This window comes from Ascidia mentula, chromosome 4, assembly GCF_947561715.1.
Source record: "Ascidia mentula chromosome 4, kaAscMent1.1, whole genome shotgun sequence".
Classification (NCBI taxonomy): domain Eukaryota; kingdom Metazoa; phylum Chordata; class Ascidiacea; order Phlebobranchia; family Ascidiidae; genus Ascidia; species Ascidia mentula.
Window position 1 is genome coordinate 2,949,467 of NC_138569.1, and position 21,862 is coordinate 2,971,328.

Below are 21,862 nucleotides of genomic sequence, written 5' to 3' on the forward strand. Positions count from 1 at the left end.
CTGAAGAGCGCGATTTTAATGCTGGGTAAAAGAGCATTGCGACAAGCTATAGTTTCAATACACACTTGAATTGCCTTGTTTCTTTTCTTTCCGCAATGGTATTTCTGCGCGGGTGCGTGAAGCCATCTGAAAAAAATTTAACCCCAAGGCCATCTCTTTCCTTTTTTATCCAGTTTGGGGAAAAATCTTCTTGCTGAAAATGAATTTACGTTAGGGCTTCGGGCAAAAAGCTGTTTATTTTTGCTTTTAATGACCCGTCGCCAATATTCTAATTGATGTAATTCACATTTACACAGCGGGTTGGATCGATTTAGCCATGTTGGCATGACAAAACCCAATGTCAAAAATAGGACACTTTGAACAACGGATGCTAATCAATGGAATATAGGCTTTAATTGTGACTTTAGGAACATTTCAAGTTGGTTAAGAAATTCCGTGGTGTGCAATTAGGTTTTCTCACGAAACTTATTTTTACTACAAGGACCTGGTTATAGTAACCCAGCGTTGTTAACAGTTAATTGACTGATACTTTGAGAAACTCGTTGCTCGCGTGTCTGTAATGTTACTTGGACAAGAGTGATGTTGCAACAAAACTTCGAAAGCCTCGATTTGGGAATTGCGCGGTCTGAAACTATTTTCCACGAAACGTTATTTTTATGGCGTAATAGCAAGGTAACAGTATATTTGCATATTAATTACATTTTGTTACATTGGATAAGTGAAATTGCTGATGTCCTTGTAACCCACAAGATTCTAATGGGGCGTCGCGATACTTACACGCACTGTATAGTCTCTAAATAAAAAGATTTTATTAAAAAGACACTTTTCTAAGCGCGCAAAAGAAACCTTTGTAAGTGTCGTTGAAAAACGGCGACAATTTAACCCGATTCTGGTCTGACATTAACCTATAACGAAAGTTTTTGGCTGTCAAAAATATCGAAGTGACTGACATGAACCTGCCAGGTTATGTGTATTATGAAGACTAGGGTAGCGTATGACATTTTATACGTGTATGTTCGAAATTCATTGGATAAAAGATTCTTAAACGGCGACTAACCGCATTAATTCTGCGAATTTGGCGAGTGTATGTGAAGACCGAATCAAAACTTCGAGAGAAAGTGTTTAAGACTCTGGTGGTACGGACATAATATCGAGTGAATCTGCCATCTGCGTTGAACGGAAAGAAAGTAGTCTGGTAAATTTGTGGTTGGTCTGAAAGGACTGAAAGTAGAAGTGTGATGAGGTTTTTCTCCGTGTTGTTGTTAGTTTTCTTGGTGGGAAATGAACTACATTTTAGTGCGGCCAAGTCTGTGTTAAAGGATAGGAAGAAGGACCAAGGAAAACTTGACAAAGAGGTGCTGTTAGAGGACGAGGATTATGAAGATGATGTTCTCAACCTGGAACCAGAGGAGCAAAAGGAAAGGCTGAAGAATCTTGTTGAAAAAAAGATTGACTCAAACCAGGATGGGTGAGTGTTCTTTCACATATATTTTGAAGTGCGAAGTTAGTTTGTCAGTTAACATCTGTCCTGCCATTTAACCATTATTTGTGAAATATTATATCTAATTGCAGAGGTCAGCTTTCTTTCTTGGTAAGGAAAACAATGAAGTAGTATTAGGGTAGGTTATGAACTAAAATAAAGGCAATTGGGTAGATATGAACCCAGTAAAGTGTGATATAATAAATATTTTTGTTCTGATAGACGCGTGGATGAAAAGGAATTAAAAGCGTGGTGCGTAAAAGCATTCGATAGATTTGAAGTTGATGACCTGAATGAGGAGTTTCCGCTGATTGACACAGACAAAGATGGCAAGATTTCTTGGCCTGAAAATTGCAAGGATTCATTTGGACAGAATTACAAGGAAAATGATCCAAGAATCATGAACCCTGATGAAAATGATTCCGATGCAATGGAGATTGCAAAGCAGTACCGAAAAGAGAAAAGGTTGTTCAAAGTGGCTGATCATAATCAGGACAATTTGTTGGACTTTAATGAGTATCACAACTTTAAACACCCCAGAAGGGATAAACAACTCAAACTGGTCCTGATTCAAGATAAATTGCAGAATTCCGACAAAGATAAAAACAACGCTATTGACCTGAATGAGTTTTTGGATGACGAAAAGCACAGTTTGGAAGAAGGTGAAAAGGACGACACGGATGCTGAAGAGGAAAGGTTTCGGGATGAGTTGGACAAAGATGACAATGGTTTGCTTGAAGAAGAGGAGATAGTTGAGTGGTTGGATCCTTCCAATGAGGAAGAGGCTCATGAAGAAGCAGATCATCTGATGGAAGAATGTGACACTGACAGTGACAAGCAGTTAACCTTAGACGAAATTCTCTCCAACCACGAAATTTGGGTGGAAAGTGATGCTACAGATTATGGCAGACACCTTATGATGAATCATGATGAATTTTAATGTAAACAACTCAATATAGTTTGACTAAAAATTGTTGTTGTATTGTCCAGTGAACATGTGAATGTAAAACGCTCTTCATTTTCTTGCAGTATTAGTACAAGTATGAATTTGGTGCACTTTTTCTACTTCAATGTTGGCTTACTCAGTGAATATTTATCAAAATTGCATGTTTACAAATTCTTGGCTCCTAGTGGCAAAGCCCATTTTAAACACTTGCTAAAATATTTATCATGCAGTTACTCGCACCTATTTGTTGCAAACAATGTACATTGCAAAACCATAGTGCCTATCCACACTTAATAAAACCTCTACATTGAAAATACAGTTTATTCTTACGAAAGCTGCCTCAAAGTGAAATGGGATTTGAGTCCTATGTCCTCAACTTTTTTCTGTGTCACCGCAGGCAGCGTTGGAAGATCGATTAAGTTTTTAAAAAATGGTTCTTATAGGTTTTTTGTTGCTGGGAGTCCTTGCCTAAAGTGTGTTTTTGCCGTTTGTATGTAAAAGAACTATGAAGTAATTGCTCCCAGAAGAATTTGAATCCCTAATGTTATAAATATATTTACCCAAAGGCATGCCATTCTGACCCAAGGGGTAAAGTAACCCCCGGTTAAGAATATGTGGGTTTAAGTATTCTAAGTTGTCATAATGCAGCGCTTGCGTGTTAGTGGTAGCGGCAGCTGTATTTCGAATTACAAAAGCTCGCGGATAGCCTCAAGTGCGGAAATAATTGCCTGAGCAAAAAAATTATAGACCGTCAGTTTATCCTCGGCAGTTGTATTAAGTCGATGGCGGAAAATCGAAGAGTTAAGTGACCATCAGTTGAAAGGTAACAATGCATAAACAAGTACGCTGTCGCATTGAGATATGATATAATTAACTTTTCGCCACAGGAAACAGGATCTCCCAAGGTTAGCAATTATTATTATCCACGGATACGGTCTTAAAAGTGAAACATTCAGATTTTGTATGATATCCAGGTGGTTGTAGCATGCATTCTACAGGTCTTGTTACGCAAATTACTTCTATAAATTCGTATTTTTTAAATCAAATTCTCCGACTGGTTACAAACCCCGTTTTTTCGTTGCCCACGACACCGCGTGTTTCTTTTCATTTCCGCTGTATAGTCCATCACATAAAATTAATTTAAATAAGCGTTGGTTGGCTACCGTTGCTACACTTGAAAGAGGAATCGTTTGGGGGGCATGGCCCAACTTAAATATTCTAGGGACTCATTTTTGTTTCTTTTTGAAATATTAGCTATTGCATTTTTTGGTGAACGGATAATACGTCCTTCCATTCCCATTGCCGCGAAAGGACAAATGAATCAAATTTGTCGCTTATTTTTGGCACGTATTGCTATTTTACAGGCTGAGTCATTTTTTGCTTCATGATTTACTCGCCTCTAAACTCATAAAATACTTGGTCCCCGCCTATACTTTAGGCTGGAAAAGTCATCATTCACTCTTCTGGAAAGAAGAAAACCTTCGTAATGCTTTGAGTAGGATCTTACATTATCTCCATACATAAAATTGCACACTATAAATCGACCACAATTATTTACCTTGCGGCGTTTAAATCATCAGGTATAGGATTTGTCAAATGCCGCTTTGCCAACGGCCCATCCTCTGGCACTTGAGTTTCACGCTTTCAGAAAAACCGGATACCATTCGATTTTTGACAATGCGTTCTGTGTAGTTCTTTTGTTCCTGATTTCGCCACTTTATTGAAAGTTACGAATTATCGAGGATTGTTCTTGTGTTTATGTTATTTATTTGGGAGTACACGTTATCGAAAGCGCTGAATTTTGAACGGTAAGAAATTCTTTACATATTTCCAGCGCTATATAACTATACTTGTGCTGATAGGGTCCGTATTGTAAATTGTTACGTAACGGCATATCGCGAAGTTGTCTTCGTAAACCACATGACATCTTACTGTGTTTGTTAGAAGTGTAGAACAAGCAAATCAACCTACTGTGTTTTGCAGGTTTATTTCCATTTCTTGTCTGCAATAAAGCAAAAGTTTTCCTGGGTGAGTCAAACAAAGGAACCAAAGTGGAAGAACAAAACGAGGTCTTGACTCGATTTGAGGGGAGACGAAACACACATTCGCCTGCTGGAAATCCAAGGTACGCATCAGTCTAATTGGAAGTGTGCAGAGGATTATTTCACATGTTAGATTATCGAAATGGGTCGATAGGATTAATCCCAAATAGCAATCTACTAAGAGGTGAACAAGTATTACATTCAATCTCAATCACATGATTCGGTGAACGAAACGAGATGAGGTCGATGCATATTTATCCTCTGCTTACATGTTTCGCATTTTTACCCACAATCGCTCAAAAATATTCAACCTAATGAAAACATTGATTTGTCCATGCAATCAACATTTGCCTTTGCCAGAAAAATGCTCTAATTCCAAGTGTTGCATTTGTCAGTACTTTGACAAAAATTAAATTGTTGCTGTGAGTGGGCAGGGCATTAATTTTATGTGTAGGTAGACTTGTACAGCACAAGTTCCATCAAACTTTCAAAATGTTTTTTTTTCAACAGTCCAACCTTGGGAAATTCCTCCACCCAGCAGCGATGGGTTCCCCCAAGTTTCAGAGTAAGAGATTTGAGCATTGACCCAAACGATTCCATTTTACGCAAGACTCGAAGGTATTTACATGATCACACCAATTGATACTGATAATATGTGTTTGGTGATCAATTTTTTTTCCAGCATTTTAAACAAATTGACCCCTGAAAAATTTGACAAATTGTGCCAAGAAATTCTCAACATTGGAATTGACAACAAGGCCATATTAAAAGGAATTGTTATTTTGGTAAGCTTTTTTTATCAAACTGTTACAAAGTTTGCAATGTTAAAGTATGTAGCATCAGAGTTCTAAGATTTGATTAATTACAGATATATGAAAAAGCCATTGATGAGCTACGTTACAGCTCACTTTATGCAAATTTGTGTCGACGTCTGTATCATGAGGCCCCAAACTTTGACATCAACACCGCAGTAGTTCAAGGCAGACCTGCACCCAAGCCAAATGTTAGTTGTTTAAATTGTTATATTGTAGTTTTTTTATTGTCAGACTGAAAATTTTAAGTTCACTAAACTGATGAAAAATGACCAACGACACCACCTGTCAGAAACATAGGAAGTTTGCAAAACATGTTTCCAAGTTTTATTACACCTTCCTGCTCATACATTGTCCTAACTTCCATATTACTGTGTGTACGTTGGTGATAAATGCAAAAGTTTGTCTTTTTAAAGAATAAGTATTTCTAATACCATTGGGTATTATTTTGTTGTGATGTTTGGAAGTTAACATAAACGTAATTAACATTTAAAATTATTAGCTTGACAGTTGAAGCTAGATCAGGATCGAACATAACTGTTTATCACAAACTGCAGACCTTAATGCAGGATGCCTTTCATGCAGACATTACGTCGAATACTCATTGCCAAACTTCAAGATGAATTTGAAAACCGGAACAAAAAACTTGAGTTGTTCGACTCAAAGGAGGGAGACCTCACGCCTGATGAGGAAGAACAAAAATTACGAGCAAAACAGCACATGCTGGGAAACATTAAATTTATTGGTAAATTGCATCAAGTACTAACTTGTCTGTAATATATTTTACCTGTTTTTTTTTGTAATATAGTTTACCTGCTGTCCTAGCAATGTTGTCGCAACTAATAGCCAAACTATTGCTTAAGTATTTCCTGCGAATAGGATATGTTACTTCAAAAGTATTATTTGTGTTGCTGATATGCACGAGCACGAGCACTCTACAGACAGATGAATGAAATTATTTTTTTAGGGGAGTTGTACAGACTTGGTCTGTTGCATGAAAGCATCGTGCACAAGTGCATCAAGCAGCTTATTAATAAGAAAAAGAAAGGGACGGTCGATGACCTTGCTGAGGACCTCGAGTGTCTGTGTCAGATAATGACCACATGTGGTCGACGACTTGACCATGAAAAAGCCAAGGTTGGTGTGCTATGTCTTTATGAATGACATTGTAATTTACTTCCTTTAAACTAGGTACAAATATTTGGGTACCATGTTAGTTTTATTGACCAATGTCACCTTGGCAAAAACAAATTTATGCATTATTTTGTACCAGCAGAATTTTGTTTACAGACTGGTGAAGTAAAATGGTGCCATTTAGTGGCTTTTTAGTGAATGCTTCGCATGAATGTTTGTGCACTTCTAACAACATGCCCTTGTTCACTATTTCTACAGTTATTGATGGACCAGTATTTTGATCGTCTAAAAAAGTTGCAGAAGCGAAAAACAGAACTGCCATCGAGAATTCGTTTCATGCTGCAGGATGTGATTGAGTTGCGAGCTGCTGGGGTGCGTTCTGCTTATATTGTGTTTTAACTTGAATTCCAGGAAGTCAATGGCCAGCTTTTGTGTTAAAACTTGTATATACATTGTGGAACATGTGTTGGTTTGTCTGGTGTTTTGTAATTTTTGTGACTCTTAAAAGCTTTTGGTTTTATTTTGTATTTTTTCCTAAATATTCCATACATTTCTGAGCTGATATTATGACTCATTTGCTTTAAGTTTGTTTTAAGAAATAACCACCAATCTTTAATATGTCAGCTAATATTACATAAAAAAAAAACTTCAACATTTGTAGTGGGTTCCACGTAGCATTTATGTGCCACAAGGACCCAAAACACTTGGTGAGATTCGTGATGAGGTGGAGGAGATGTACCCAAGCCTGGTGTACGAAAGTCACGGTTACAGGCAGTCGCAGTCGAGACCTCCAAAATCCAAATTCGAAGACCACAAGGTTGCTGCTGGTCTTGGTTTCTTTCCAATGTCAAAAAAGCAACAATATGGTATGAAACAGCTACTTTTTCGCATGGCATGTGCAATTGCACATGTAACTGGCCCTACTTAACATGTGTAAAAGTGTAAGCATTTTGTACATTGTAAAGCAGTTTTTGAGTAACAATGTACTTGACTACATTATTGATAAAAGTACACATCCCTATTGAAGCACAACGAGGAGATGTGATTTTGTTTCATGAACTGTGTTGTTTCTGAACGGAAGTTGGTTAAAGCTTGTGGTGGAAACGCACACTTGAGTCATAACATGTTTTTTGACATAAACTTCTGCAATATTTAATTAGATGGTTTTGGAATGCCATCATCACCACCTCTCGTCCCACCAGCAAATGGAGAACCAACTAGTCCAGGGCCAGATTTTGACTTTTTTAGCTCACCGCCCAACACAAAAAGTAAGCTAATTATGTGAACACATTCAGACCTAAATTTACATCCAGTATAATGTAATTTTTGTAGAAAAAAAATTTTAGCTACAGAAGGACATTTAATTTGTTATTTTGATTCAATCCCAGCTTGTTTATTAAAGATAAACTATTACAGACAATACTGACAAGCAACTGGGAAAATCTACAGCCTCCCACAATCAGTTTGCACCTCCATATATGAACCAGATGAACCAACGAAATGGAAACCACTCATCATCGTATGTGCAACCATCCCAATTTCGCCAACCTCAACCACAGATGGCGTATAATGGATATGGGATGCGTTATCCGTCACCCGGTTTTATACCACCGATCAACAATCCACAGCAAGCCAACAGGCCAACCCATGCAACACCTTCAGAAATGACGACTGAAAGTTCAAAATCCCAGAAATCAAATAATTCCCGTGGTAAAAATTGTTACATCAATGCCTTTCAATGTTTTTTGGCTTACAGTACACCATAGATATTAAATTGTTTTTTGCTGCATACATAGGGGAATCCAAAATTGTCATAATATTTCCATAAAAACAACGAAAATTTCCTTAGTGAATACAGAGAAAAGCTGGTGGAAGAGTTAAAAGTTTTAAATGGAACACTGGTTAGGACCCAATATACATGAAGGATGATGTGTTTTACCTATCTACCTATGTACCTATCTCAAAATTCAATAAAAACATTCTTCACACAGGACACGGAAGGGTCCTCCCCCCACGAATGGTGAGACATCGCCAAGGCAACAACATGGATTCACCTCCTGACGAGGAATTGTCTTTCGGTAATTGTCATGATATAATTAGTTTTACTGAACACGGTAGACAATTAGACATAAATTATTGATCACCAGTTGTTGATGTGCTTTGTGTGACAATTGACATTGCCTTTTTTGGGTTGTTTTTTTGCTTGCCTTCAAACCAGACAACAGCAGCAACTATTCTTAGGCCCTCCAAAACCATTCACCAATACTCCAGTGACCTCCAGTCAAGCTCCAACCAAACAAATGTACAACAACTCATCTTCTTCGAACCCAAATTCTCGAAGTTACTCACCCAAAAGTGGTCATCGTGGATCCCCCACGAACATGAAATCAAATCCTATCGCGTCTGCAACAGCTAACACATTTCAACCCCCATACCAACATGTATTGGACAGAGCTCAGGTTGGAACCATTTTTCTAAGGAATGTAACAAATTAATTGGCCCCTGAAACTGAAATGCAGCAAAAAAATGGTTGATCTAGTCCAGTGGCTCCCAAACTAAGCCATGGTCCAGTAGTGAGCCACAGAGTTTTTCACAAGTGTTGGTAAAATGCAGTATTATGTACCATTATGAAAATGATAATTGTGCCATGTTGGAGTTGTTTGCAAAGTTGTAAATTTCACAGACAAAACCAACTCGGAAATCCAACTCAAATTCAAACATTGAGAAAAACAAAACCAAGAAAAGTTCGATGAACGTAAAGGATGCCAACGAGCTTGTTGACAGCTTGCTCACGCTAGAAAACTTCACAGATGTGAAATATAAAATCATCGCAGCTAAAATACCAAAAAGGTTTGTTGTACTTTAAACGACAACGCACCAAGAAACTTCATGTGTTTTTTCGTCTTTACTCAGACACATGACAATGATGTGTGAGAAGCTGTGCTTGCACGCCTTAAAAGGATCGGATTTGGACCGTGAGAATATGTGCAAACTTATTGAGGTGTTGGTAAAGGAAGGAGCAGTATCGGATGAAAACCTCCTTGAGGTAGAGTGCTGTTTCATGTTTTGATTTGGTGAAAAAAAATTTCATTGTTACTATTTCACTTAAATTTTTGAGATACTTTTTTAAGACTAAATGTCATAAAAACGTACAATTGTGATTATTGTTAAAAAACATGCTTACTTTCAATTCTCAGTTTTTTTATGGTGGTAATGTTGGTAATTAGTAGATTCCCAATAGGGTTTTGTTGTTGTAAATTCATCTCTATGAAAGGTCAACATCATTGTCATAATTATTGATAATTTGGTCATGGGAACTAACATAAATCAGAAAAGCAAGTTGTAATCCATTTCATCAATCCCACATTTGCGAAACCTTAACTCACCCAGCAACAAGCTACATTAAATATCAAACCTTATTGAATGGTGTGACTGTATGCTTGTGCTGCAGCAGTCAAACAGTACATTATTTCCTTCTTTCCTATTTTAGGCAATAAACAGTCTTTTCGAAAAGCTCAAAAACCTGGAAACGGAAATGCCTCGAATCAAATCACTGATGGCATCTTTACTGAGTCATGCTGTTTCATATAACCTTGTTATGCTGAGTCAAGTGGCAGAGGGCTTGGAGGGGGGTTATAATTTTCCACTTTTTCTCCTAATGCTTCAACACATGAGCAAAGCAAAGGGGCGTGATTGGTTGTCGAGCGTTGTCAAGGAGAGTAAAGTTGAAGTGATAAAAATGCTGCCAGGTTAGAGTTTGTTCATCAACTATAATCTTAAACCTTCTGCAGTACAACTACAAAGATATGCTGAAACTTATAACTTATTGGAGAAAAATTGTATTGCTTCCAAAACTAGTATGCTGTTCTGTTCTGTGTGTTTAAATCGTAAACTTGTTATGTTAATTCTGAGAATAAAAACACTGGCCCATACTGTTATTAACATTGCCATATTCTCAGAATTATGAGTATGAGTAAATCTGTGAATTGTGTTCCTTGTTATGTTAAGTTTTCATATAGTAGTACCACAGCAATTTTGCAGCTAACTACAAAAATGATGGGAGCTTAGACTTCCAGAATCTCTTGGTTGTATTAGCTTTATTGTCCACAAAGACTTAACTGAATCCTTGTTGCAATCGCATGATGTTTACCTCATATAAAACCTTACGAAAAACCAAACATTGCATTTTGTACAATGTACATACTGCCCATTCTGTAACTATGACAACAATGCTATCAAATTTTCAGAGGTGTCTCAGAACAAAAAGAGCATGCTTGAGATTCTGGAGATGAAAAACCTTTCTTTCCTCTTCCCTCTCTTGCACATGGAGGCAAGACTCGCTGCACAATTAAGCACAGACGCCACACCCCAGGTTGTGTATCGATGGATCAAAGACAACGTCGACTTGGAACTTCACGCCGATCCCGGTTTCATTAGTGTTCTCATGACAAGGTATAACTGCTCTATATATTTTGTGCGATTGGAGGTGGTTACGAGCATGATTATCATGTAAGCAATAGAGTAGTTACTTGGCCATAGTGTGTTCCACCCAACAGACGGTAGCGACTGCTAAGTCCCCTCAATGTGGAAGTCTTGGCTTGGTTATTTTGTCAGTGATCAGTCAGCAAGCTGATGCACAGATAAAAGTTCATGGACTGAAATAGTGATGCTGTCCAAAGCTTACAATAACAATTAAATTTTGAAATAAATTCGAAGACAACTACAACTGATTGTGATTTAGACATTGCTGCTGATACTTTCAATATCTAAAACACTGCTCCTTGTGGTCACAGCTGCCTTCAGTACATCACCAAACAAGCAAGCATGGCTCCTGGCATCGATCACACACAAACTGCACCCAAAGAAATTCAAGAGAAAGAGAAGTCTCTGCTGTCCGGGATTAAAGTTATTTTGCAGAAGTTCATCCATGACAAACCAGGCCTCCAACTTCGTGCACTTTATGCAGTGCAGGTTTTCTGCCATGCAGCGAAGTTTCCAAAAGGTAAGCAAGACATTGGCGATGGTAAAAGTTACTGTTTTAAAATGAAGATATCTCCATGCCGTCCTGTAAGTTGTACAACAGACTGCTTTGAAATGATAACTCAAAAGTAAATACTTCTGTTTGTCAGGTCTATTGTGTCTTTTTCACCAAAATCAAGACTTGGGAAACCCAGGTGATGTCTGCTTGGTATCAAATTAAAAGTGGCTTTTTTCTATGATTTCAAGGTCTCATGTTGAGGTTGTTCGACATGTTGTACCACGAGGACATCATCGACGAAGAAATCTTCCTTAAGTGGAAAGAAGATGTGAATGATGAGTTTCCTGGGAAGGGAAAGTCCCTGTTTCAGGTATAAACGTTTTTTTCAAGCTGTGAATCGGCGTGTTCCCCTTACAAGAAAAAACCCACAAAAATAAACCATACATAAATAAAAAAAACATGACGGTGACACATGTCATTTTTTTACTCAGAATTTTCATTTGTTTATTTGATATCATGGGTTGCTTATTTGTCACGGCAACTAATCTACGACCAATAGCCCAACAACATGTTGTTTGTATGCCATTGAGATTAAGTGACGCGCAATCCTTTTCCTCTTTCCTTGAAAGTTTTTTGTGTGAACAAATAAAAACATTGTGACCATACTACAATATTCTTAGCTATAGATGTGGGATATCCATTTTATTAAATCCGTTAACAGTGTTTCCAAAAACATTTCAACCGATGTGTTATTGAATCTACTTTATTTTCTTCAGGTCAACTCGTGGTTAACTTGGCTGGAGGAGGCAGACACTGAAGACGAGGATGACGAAGATTGAAGGAAATTACCGACTGAACATACAGTAAAGAATGCCTTTTGTACATTATTTTTACCGCAGTTGCAAGCAATCGTGTTTTTAAAATATCCCTTTGTCCGCAGTATCGTTTTTCTCTTACCGCCATCTACGTAAAACGTAAAACAATTGCTTGTGAGGCCAAGTTTGTTGTAAAAGTGTTGCTCTTTGACGTCACCATATGGGTAAACAATACGTTCTTTGCTCATAAATTAAAAAAAAATAAATTTAAAAAATCGGAACTGGCGAGTATGTTGCACATTTTTTGAAAACGTAATTTCGGAACAATTTACGGACGAAAAATCGGAAATTTCCAGTTGATATTTATTCGAGGTTTTTGCACTATCACTTTTGTAAATATAACCGCCATTGCTTTGCTAATGCTACCAAGATGGAGATTCTTACCTGCATAAAAAAACGCGCTTGCGACTTCACGCCCCTAACACCAAAGTTATATTGATTGCTTTTGAAAAAAAAAAGTATTTTGTTCGGTTTTCAAAATACTAAATACTGCAAAATACTGTTAGATTGTAAGTAGCATTGTACAGTGTTATTCGTTCGATCAGTTGTCGCTTTTTTTGCCTCGTCCCGCGTTAAACTACCAAGCCAGTACGCAAACGTGAAAACCTGAGAACTTTTTGCCATGAAACTCCGGTACTTGAGATCACTGGCGGTTTTTTATTCGCTGAAAATACGATATTTTGTCACCATATTAGTGATTTGTGAGCGTTTTTATCTGCCGACATGGAGTGAAATTTTGTTGTCAAGAAATCAGAATAAACTAAAATTAAATCGGAACTTTTGATTTTTGTACGAGGTCAATTCTCACCATTGTGGGATTTTGCAAAGTGTTACAAACCTCAAGGTTGCCCGGATCGAACGTTATGTAATTTGTTGTGGAAACAAATATGTTTGAAAGCCTCCAAGTAAGCTAGCGCCCCTTTTCGAAACCTCCGCCTTAACGACTTGTCTAACTTCATTAAAGACAAACGTTGCAAAAAATAAAAAGTTTCCAAATAAAAATAATCAATGAGAGCTGCAGACAGGGTGTATACACGCACTGTTTCGACCTGTAAGGTCTCATCAGTGCAGCTGTTGATGTGGCACTGTGCTAGCTGGTAGACTAATAATCGTCCGATTATGTTTACGCCGCGGCACAACTGACATTTTCTGGCGGCAGGTGAGTATACCGCGGCACAACAATTGTGCTAGTAGAGAAAATGTTGCCAATCACAAAAAATGCACCATGAGGGTGATATGTAATTTCACCAAGCACAAGCCCTACCTTTGTCCCAAATCTTACTGACAAAATAAACACTTTTACGAGATAATTTCTATTAATATATGCTAGACAAGCCGCTGTTATTTCTGGGCGATTTAATTTTATCGATATTTTTGCTGATGAGATCGTGTATCGTGGAGCAGGCGTTCCTCAGTTCAGCAACCATTAGTCGCAAACCAACGAACTGTTTTTCGTCCTCTTCCTCGACGAAACGAGCGTAATCCTTCACACCCGGTCTTTTAAGTAGCTGACTAACCACCTTGGCCCTGGAAAGAAAATACCCTGCTATTTCCTCTTGGTTCGAAATCAGATCCTGCTCCACAGTTTTCAGTTCATTCAGCGTCTCCTCTTGTACCTGTTTTGAAGGGAACTGTATGACTTGCACAGTACAAGGAAAAATTATAAATTTGCCGACGACAAACTGCTGCCCTGTCGAAATAATTCAACAGCTAGCCTATATATAATTTTGTTAAAAATTATGACATTTTATTATTAAAGCGCACTGGCCGTTTTCATTCGCAAAAAGTTTTAATATTTTTTTGCCAGATGTCAAAATGTCACTAGATTTATTTAGTGATTGGCGCAAAAGACGTTCTATGTTCGGTGACGCCAAGAACCACGAAATATCAGCAGTTTCTTGTTTCTTATTCCACGATAGAAATTTTAACGAGAAAGTCTGACCTCAACGCCAAAGTTGTTCCCGTCTTCGATCTTGGGAATGAGCAGCATAACCCACACTTTCACTGTGTTCACTGCCTCAATTAGACTCACAATTTCGGGTTTTAGCTTTTCTACCAATTTCACAATGAACTGGTTGCATGGAAAATCAAGGGATGCAACTTCGCCGCAATCTGGACGAAGCGAAACACTTCGAAGCGAATTTTCCGTTGATTCCCGAAGTTTGAAGATATTTCCCAAGTTAAATTCGTCGCATAGTAGCATGCCATCGAAATCGACGATTTTTTGGGGAAAAAAGTCCTTCACCAACGCCTCTGCGTCGTGGAAAATCCGGGTTTTGAAGTCTTGCTTCTGTTCCATTGCGTTCATTAATTTGTGGATGTCGATTTTGTGTTGCTAACGACATTGGAAAATGATTTGGTACCTCAAAAACTCCTTTCTTGCAAAACAAAACACGAATTGTTACCTAACAATTTGTATTTTCATGTTTCTGACAGGCATGCAGTGATGTGATATTACTTCCGCTCGGTTTTAATCTTTTATGTCAAATGCCGTCAGATCTTTATTCAGCGTATTTTTGCTCCAAAAAGGACTGAGTTTGTTAATTACCGCCATTACCCCGCTTTGATAAAATCTGAGTAAAGCACGCATGGACGCGTTCGGACGGAAAGTTTCTTCAATTTATGGCAAGCAACGGTTCCAGTCTGTTGCGCGTGTGTGTTTTTCGGCGAGGGCGCACATGGTGTGCGAGGAATGACCTTGCCGGGCGCATTGCGGCGAACGTGACAAAATTTGCGACTCCACTCGTTAACACGTGTGTGTTTACGCACTCTCTACAAACCCCCAGCAGCATTGGTTTCTGCGCCTTTCGGCGATGTAAGGGTGCCATTGTTCTGTGACGGTTTGATGCTGATTTTGTTTGTAAAATGTTTGTCGAAACTCGAATCAGGCGGTCAATATAATTGTTGTATTATGCAAAAAAAAACGTACTCTACTTATTTGCTTTATTTTGTGATTTATTTTTGAAAATATTTATTTTTTAAACTGTGACAAAATAGTTTAGGCTAGTATTTTACGCTCGTCCACAAATGATATTTTGTTTTAAAAATATGTTGCAGTATTAGCTGATAAGTGAAATGAAAGCATAGCTGTAGATTTTGTGAGATGTCAGCAGAATTTTTTGCTGGGAAAAGCATTTATTGACCTTGTTATAAGACATAAATATGAAACAGTGGCAGCAGTCCCACTTGATTATAACTGCCACCACTGTTCCAGTGGCACTGATTTTGTGTTGGTTGATATACAAGAAAACGTCCTCTTCAAAGGACAGGTCTCCTAATAAAAACAAAGAAAAGCTTGCAGCAAAATCTTCAAAAGACGATACAGTTGAAGATGTAGCTTCAGTACCAGAAGATGAGCCCTCTGCAGAACAAATGCCCCCAAGCCTGTTATCTGCACTGCCTGAAGGTGAAACAGAGCAAGAAAACCTGGTAACCCCAGAAGCCAGCCCTTCCCCCACCAGTTCAGTTGTCGATGAAATGGTAACACCTGAAAATGAAGACGTTTGCAATGCTAGTCATTCAAATGTTGTACCTCCTGCACAGGACACACCACTGCTCAAAACACATTCTCAAAACACTACTTTAGATGCTGACTACGACGTTGGAGTAATTGGCAGCGGAGAACCGATGATGCAGAAATTACTTGATAACAGTGCTTTTGAACAATGTTTGCTAGATACAAACAATGAGGCAATTTCTCAGAAAGACAGCTGCACAAAATCCCAGGACACTGAAGAAGAAAGGGAAGATACAAGCAAGTCTCCTATGGATCCATGCCAGACAGAACCTGAATTTAATGAAATGGAGACCCCAGGAAATGAGAAGACTGAAGCGGTCGATGAATTTTGCAAAGATGTTGCTACAACCGAGAATGAAACTCCAGAGGATGATAAACCTGATGGTGACGATAGTGAAGTGTTGAGTTCAGACTCACCGCTCTCCTCCGAGGATAATTCCCATGACGCTGATGACACGGTGTGTTTGGGTGAGGATGACAGTGTTTGCGAAAAAGATGTGGATATAAACGCAAACAATAATAACAACACTAAACCCGCATCTTCGGTCGTTGAAACCATGGATGTGAACGGTTCTGAAGACAGTGGGTGTGAATGCAAAACTGAAGCTGCCAGGGAAAAGGAGCCCTCCACTAATGGCTGGCACTCTAATAGCAATGTAAGTAAAATGGTTTGATTGAAGTTGTGAAGAATAGTTTTTGGACCTCAAATTATTTTGCTGCATCTCTTAATATTATGCTTTGTACACTAGGTGGCTGTATTGCTTTTTCATTGCATCAGCAACTGTGACGATGTTAGAGAAATGTAAACTTTGGTTGTTACTTTATATTTGCTTTACATTGTGTACTTTTTAAAGTAACAAGGTGTTTTTTGTTTTATAGTGTGAATCTGGGGAGGAAATCAGTGATGATTGCAGCACAAACAGCAAGAAATCCTCACATCGACCGAATGCATTGCCACCGCTTGACACGGAAACTAGTAACAGCAATGACAGCATTGAAGTCTTTGTTGAATTCCCATCCGTAAGTACAGTTTATTTTGTACCCACAGCCTGTAGTTAGAGTGAAAATGTATTTCTAGGAGCGTGTTGGTCTGCTCATAGGAAAACAAGGACGAAATATCAAACAGTTGAAACAGGATTCTGGTGCAGATATCTTTGTTCATGAAGCTCCAATGAGAGAAGACATCCAAGTGCTGCAAATTTGTGGTGTGTATTAAACTGTATTAACTAAATATATCCAAACTGGGTTTGATTTTATTGCTCGGAAGATTGCAAGCCTCACAAACGGTATAAGCCATGACTACCAATCAAGTAAATATGGTTTATACATAAATGTTTCATAAACATCTAAATTGAATCATTTGGGAATGATAGATTGTACAACTTTTACAAAAGAATGATGGACATACTGCATGGCATTGCACAGTTTTTAAAATCAAAACACCAAACATATGCTTCGTTTTTAAAGGTTTCTATCTTTTTTACTGTAGGAACGCAAAGTGAAATTGAAAGCTGTGTAAGTCGCATCAAGCGAAGATTTACTGACATCTCATTGAACCAGTTTGACACAAAGGATATGGTGATACCTTCACCCAACTCTGCCATGTCACCCATGAACACTCCGCCTCCAATGATGTATCCAGTTAGTAATATTTCACAGGTGAATTTATGGAAACTTTTATCTGGTGTAGTAGTTTTAAACATATTTACCATCATGATTCTAATTTGTATGTAGCTATTGTCACCTTGAAAATCAGTTTGCAAAATTTCTCTAGAAGTAATATTTTGTGATAGTAAGGAAAGGAAATAAAATATGTATATGCACCACAGTGTTATATACAAGTGTGTAACAAGTGGGGCAACACAAACTGTCCAGTATTTAGAGTTGTGCTGCTTCATGACAGGAAAGCATGCTCAGCTTCCTGTACATTGGGGGTTCAATGATTTATGACCTTTATGTAAATGTGCTGGGGGCATGCTTTCAATAAGTATCAAATATATTTTTTTTAAGTCTGTTAGCAATATTCCATTTACACAATTATAGTCAGTTTGGTATGTGAACGTCAAAAAATAGCTACCTTTACCACCATGACATACACTATGTTTTTTAATCTGTTACCTAAAAGGAATTTTTTTGCATAATGGTCACTAAATTAATTTTTTGATGAAGCTGCGACTCCCCGATGGCATTACAGTGGAGGTGATAGTTTCTGCGATAGCTGATGTCGATTGTGTGTTCGTGCAACAATTCACGCATCCCACCTTTCATGCGCTTGCAAATCTTGAAAGGGCAATGTTAATGTGCTACTCAGAACCCTCAACTCCTGACATACCCCATCCCGTGCAAGGTAAATTAGGTCTCTGTAATCATTTGTGTGACACTGTCTTGTTGTCTGTTGTCATTTTTCTCAAATTGTTGCATCACATTACTTTTTTACAGTTAATATGAAAATTGTTGACAAATTTGTGTGCAAAAAACTCATATTTTTGGTGCGCTGGTTGTTATTATTAAAATAATGCTTCTGTAAATGAGTGTTAAGTAAAGTTCATGTGTTATAATTTTAGATTGCTTAAGCATGCTTTGCCAATCATCATAATCGGAAGTTAATGTTCTGTGTGACAGTGAATGACATACAACTTGTTAATTGCTCTTGCTTCCTTGTTAAGGCCACATAAGATAGATTTTAACTTTCAAAACTTGATAAGCCTGCATTATTATGCCCCTACATTAAAAAAATAGCAACTATTGAAAACTAATGCTGTTTACAATGAAGAAGTTAAATAAGAGTAAAATTGTTTTGGTGAAATATTGAAATAACAAAATAAGAAGTATTTTCCTTTATATTTTGTTGTGCAGTGGGTCTCATATGTGCTGTCCAGCAACAGGATCTCTGGTATCGTGCACAAATTGTCCAAGTTTTTGAGGAAAGTGAAGACGTGACAATCAGGTTTATGGATTATGGAGGATACGCAACTGTCGCAGTCAAGGCCTTGAAACAAATTCGGTAAATTATTGAGAAATTGAATTCTGAATAAATATTTCAAAGTTTGTGTTTTAACAATTTGTCTATTTTTGATAAAAGGGCGGATTTTGTGACACTGCCATTCCAAGCTACTGAATGTTACATTGACAACATTGCACCACCAAAAGGTATATGTAGAAATCATAATTTCTGATCAATCAAGCTATTTTTTAAAGCTGCAAAAAGCTGCATGTTTGTGAAGTGTAGCAACTTTAACATAATATCTAGTTTCGGGAATATATACAAATATGCACAAATGAGAATACCCATATTTTTTGTTGAGTCATAAAGGGCGTGCCCAGTTCCCTAATATGAAAAGTCAATAAAAATAAAAGCAATACAGGCTTTAATTCCCTGAAATATATCTTGTACTAATCTTATACAACGCTACAGCAGGCAAAGTCAATTAATGCATCATCATGACCACATATTCCAGCCTAAATAATATTTTGATAAAATTTCCAACGCGAGATATTTTTAGATGACAAATTTTGTGAGGATTCTGTGAAAAGCTTGCAGGAAATGTTACAAGATGGAAGGTTCCAGGCTAGGGTGACTGGTTACAGAAGTGATGGCCATCCCCGTATTCATCTCTTCAAATGTCTGCCTAACAAGGTGAAGAGAAAAAGATCAGAGTTTTTGAAAATCTTTTTAAAGAAAACAAGAATTGTGTGAATTTATTGGTTTAGATTCCAAATTGGTGATGTAATAATGGGCTAAAACAGTGGCTCCCAACCGGGGAAGAATTCCTCCTCAGGGAGGAATTTCATGAGTTCAGGGGAGGAATTTCATAAAAACTTTAAGATTTTTTTTGCATTGAAAATGTTACCGCACTAAATATCTTCTTCAGATAGGTGCAAAATATTTAGCAAAGATTACGGTTTTAGTAATATGGGGAGGAATGAATAATTCCAAAATGGGCAAAGGGAGGAACGTAACAAAAAAGGTTGGGAACCACTGGGCTAAAACATCTTTTACATTTGTGCAAGCTGATTTAGGTTGGAGTTAACATTGTAAAATAATTGCAGGTTCTTCTCATTAACCAAGAAATGGCAACAAAAGGTCTTGCAACGTGGGTTGAACCCGCTCCTTATGCCAGAGCCTAAACTTCTCTGCCCTGCTATGCATTTTATTGGGCTTTGCACAAAAATACGTCACCGGCCATTTACAAGTTATGTTAGAAATCGGCCACTCCACAGTGTTTCCGTGTCCCTTCAACACTCGGCGGCGATAAGAGTGCTGACATGTGATTGTATAAGAAGCGCAGTATGTACATCACTGAACGTTCGTGACTTGCTATTTCAAACTCGTAAGGGAATATAATGGTTTTAGTATGTCAGTAAACAGGTGTAGCCTGACTCACATGGGTCAATCTGAGCACAAGGCTTGGTTGGATATCTTTGTACTTTTGCCTTTTAGTGATAATCATTTTCAAAAACCAATGTAAAATTTATGTGGTAATATGTTTATAATTGACATCTGCTTTTGCCATGTATTGGAATATATTCAACTGTGCGTCTAAAAAGTTCATAAAGCAAGTTCACACCTAATAAGAATGCAAAACAATTTTGATTTATGGAAAGCATTGACATTCTTCCATTACATGTCCATATGGCTTGCTGCTAAATTGTGGCATAATAATCTATAAATTGTTCGTCTAGAAAGGTTTTGTCAAAAGACCAGGGTGAAAAATTGATTCAGTCCCTATGCACACATGCTTGTTTTGTAAAATATAAATAGCTCATGTTCATAACTCTGGCACAATCCTTGCACTGTGCTTGTTGCCGTGCGGCGACCGTCACTGTAAAGCCAGCGCCATGTGTCAGGAATTAATTTGAGTTCTGTGTCAGAAACATTAACCTCCCAAATTGAATTTGTGCTTGTACTGTACATTGTTCCAAAACTTTTAACGGTTGTTGATGCATTGTTTGGGCATTTAATACCTGGTGAAAAAAGTTTGGGAATGCAATTCCATATATTTGTTAAACTAACTTTGTTGTCATTATCATAACCGCACCATATATTATGGCAATTACCTATTTTGTATGTTGTTTAAGTAAATATTCTGACTAAATAATAAAAAACCTTTTTCACATAGTTAGAAAGTTGTTGATGCATTTCTTGTAGTTGATTCCACAAAACAAAGATTTCATTATACTGTCACAATGCTATCAATACATCGGTATGTGGATTTAACATCCCTAAAACAGCGTGCACCGCCATCTTTGCCCATCTGTAATTTGGTTTACTATTTTGTCGTGTTATTCGTTTAGTTACTTCATCTTCTGCATAATATGATGTAATTGGCCAGAACCTCCCAAATTAATGCACTGTTTCATGCTATTCCATTTACAGCACACTTGATATCTTTTGATAACAAAATTTCTACCTATCTTTTGCTGAAGAATGACAATCTATTAAAGTTGATTTCTTGATGTAACACCTATATCTAAAGTTTTTGTTTTGGAAAATTCTTGATTCTTCATTTAGATGTGTTCTGTCTGTCAAGTAGCGTGGACACAAAATCCTTACAAATACTCACTATTTCCTGAGTGCCAAATTGATTATTGACAGTATGAAATGCCAGTATTTCTCGCCGTAACAATATTTGTTTTACCCAGACACATACATACATGCATACCTGTACTCACACTAAAATCCCTACATATCAATACATTAGCATCAATGCCTTCTAAATACTGAAGCTCCAGTTTCATTGACTCAGTAATTGTCGATTAAGTGCTTGCTGCTAGGACCTGCATGCGTCCTCATTTATTTATTTCTTGGTACTTCTCTGTATAATAGCTTGCGTTTTCAGCTGTGCTTTAACGTGTGTTTTGTGTGTGCGTGTGAATGTTTGTGATGTCCCAATTATTAAAAAAGTGTTGAAACCCGTGGTAGTTTTACTAGAAGAATATGCAGTTATTTATTGTAGTTTTATTCCCCTGGTGACAATATAGCAACAATGTATACTCCTGTCCAATGCAAAACCATTACTTTGCATTTTAGTTATCATACATTGGGCTCAGTCAGTAGAGCAGTGACCAGATGCATCA

General features: G+C 37.6%; 4 protein-coding genes across 4 annotated transcripts; 3 read left to right on the forward strand and 1 right to left on the reverse strand.

The window, feature by feature from the left end:
• Positions 1-1,172: 1,172 nt before the first annotated feature.
• On the forward strand, positions 1,173-2,733 carry LOC145898777 (reticulocalbin-2-like). Its single transcript, XM_082987384.1, has 2 exons — positions 1,173-1,468; positions 1,703-2,733. The coding sequence occupies exons 1-2, from the start codon at positions 1,239-1,241 to the stop codon at positions 2,418-2,420; spliced, it is 948 nt and encodes a 315-aa protein (XP_082843510.1). The 5' UTR covers positions 1,173-1,238; the 3' UTR covers positions 2,421-2,733.
• A 1,681-nt stretch (positions 2,734-4,414) lies between these two features.
• LOC145897172 (eukaryotic translation initiation factor 4 gamma 2-like) lies at positions 4,415-13,044 on the forward strand. Its single transcript, XM_082985359.1, has 19 exons — positions 4,415-4,551; positions 4,979-5,086; positions 5,151-5,253; positions 5,337-5,471; positions 5,866-6,025; positions 6,248-6,417; positions 6,673-6,786; positions 7,076-7,280; positions 7,575-7,682; positions 7,831-8,124; positions 8,406-8,492; positions 8,656-8,873; positions 9,098-9,264; positions 9,328-9,460; positions 9,905-10,163; positions 10,662-10,866; positions 11,208-11,416; positions 11,641-11,762; positions 12,169-13,044. Exons 5-19 carry the CDS (start codon positions 6,001-6,003, stop codon positions 12,229-12,231), a joined length of 2,379 nt encoding a protein of 792 aa, XP_082841485.1. The 5' UTR covers positions 4,415-4,551; positions 4,979-5,086; positions 5,151-5,253; positions 5,337-5,471; positions 5,866-6,000; the 3' UTR covers positions 12,232-13,044.
• A 539-nt stretch (positions 13,045-13,583) lies between these two features.
• LOC145899116 (proteasome activator complex subunit 3-like) lies at positions 13,584-14,566 on the reverse strand. The gene is made up of 2 exons (XM_082987833.1): positions 14,210-14,566; positions 13,584-13,883 (listed from the first exon to the last, which is right to left on the reverse strand). The coding sequence occupies exons 1-2, from the start codon at positions 14,564-14,566 to the stop codon at positions 13,584-13,586; spliced, it is 657 nt and encodes a 218-aa protein (XP_082843959.1).
• A 762-nt stretch (positions 14,567-15,328) lies between these two features.
• On the forward strand, positions 15,329-21,682 carry LOC145897738 (uncharacterized). Its single transcript, XM_082986150.1, has 9 exons — positions 15,329-16,440; positions 16,664-16,804; positions 16,863-16,989; positions 17,274-17,443; positions 17,954-18,131; positions 18,641-18,788; positions 18,867-18,934; positions 19,288-19,421; positions 19,835-21,682. The coding sequence occupies exons 1-9, from the start codon at positions 15,430-15,432 to the stop codon at positions 19,910-19,912; spliced, it is 2,055 nt and encodes a 684-aa protein (XP_082842276.1). The 5' UTR covers positions 15,329-15,429; the 3' UTR covers positions 19,913-21,682.
• Positions 21,683-21,862: the final 180 nt, after the last annotated feature.

Coding starts and splice junctions, on each gene's coding strand:
- LOC145897738 (XM_082986150.1), top strand. CDS start 15,430: ATGAAACAGTGGCAGCAGTCCCACTTGATTATAACTGCCACCACTGTT. Junction 17,444..17,953: donor CAGTTAGTAATATTTCACAG/GTGAATTTATGG, acceptor TTTTTGATGAAG/CTGCGACTCCCCGATGGCAT. Junction 18,789..18,866: donor AAGGCCTTGAAACAAATTCG/GTAAATTATTGA, acceptor TTTTGATAAAAG/GGCGGATTTTGTGACACTGC.
- LOC145898777 (XM_082987384.1), top strand. CDS start 1,239: ATGAGGTTTTTCTCCGTGTTGTTGTTAGTTTTCTTGGTGGGAAATGAA. Junction 1,469..1,702: donor ATTGACTCAAACCAGGATGG/GTGAGTGTTCTT, acceptor TTGTTCTGATAG/ACGCGTGGATGAAAAGGAAT.
- LOC145899116 (XM_082987833.1), bottom strand. CDS start 14,566: ATGGAACAGAAGCAAGACTTCAAAACCCGGATTTTCCACGACGCAGAG. Junction 13,884..14,209: donor GGAACAACTTTGGCGTTGAG/GTCAGACTTTCT, acceptor CCTTCAAAACAG/GTACAAGAGGAGACGCTGAA.
- LOC145897172 (XM_082985359.1), top strand. CDS start 6,001: ATGCTGGGAAACATTAAATTTATTG. Junction 6,418..6,672: donor TTGACCATGAAAAAGCCAAG/GTTGGTGTGCTA, acceptor CTATTTCTACAG/TTATTGATGGACCAGTATTT. Junction 10,867..11,207: donor ATTAGTGTTCTCATGACAAG/GTATAACTGCTC, acceptor TTGTGGTCACAG/CTGCCTTCAGTACATCACCA.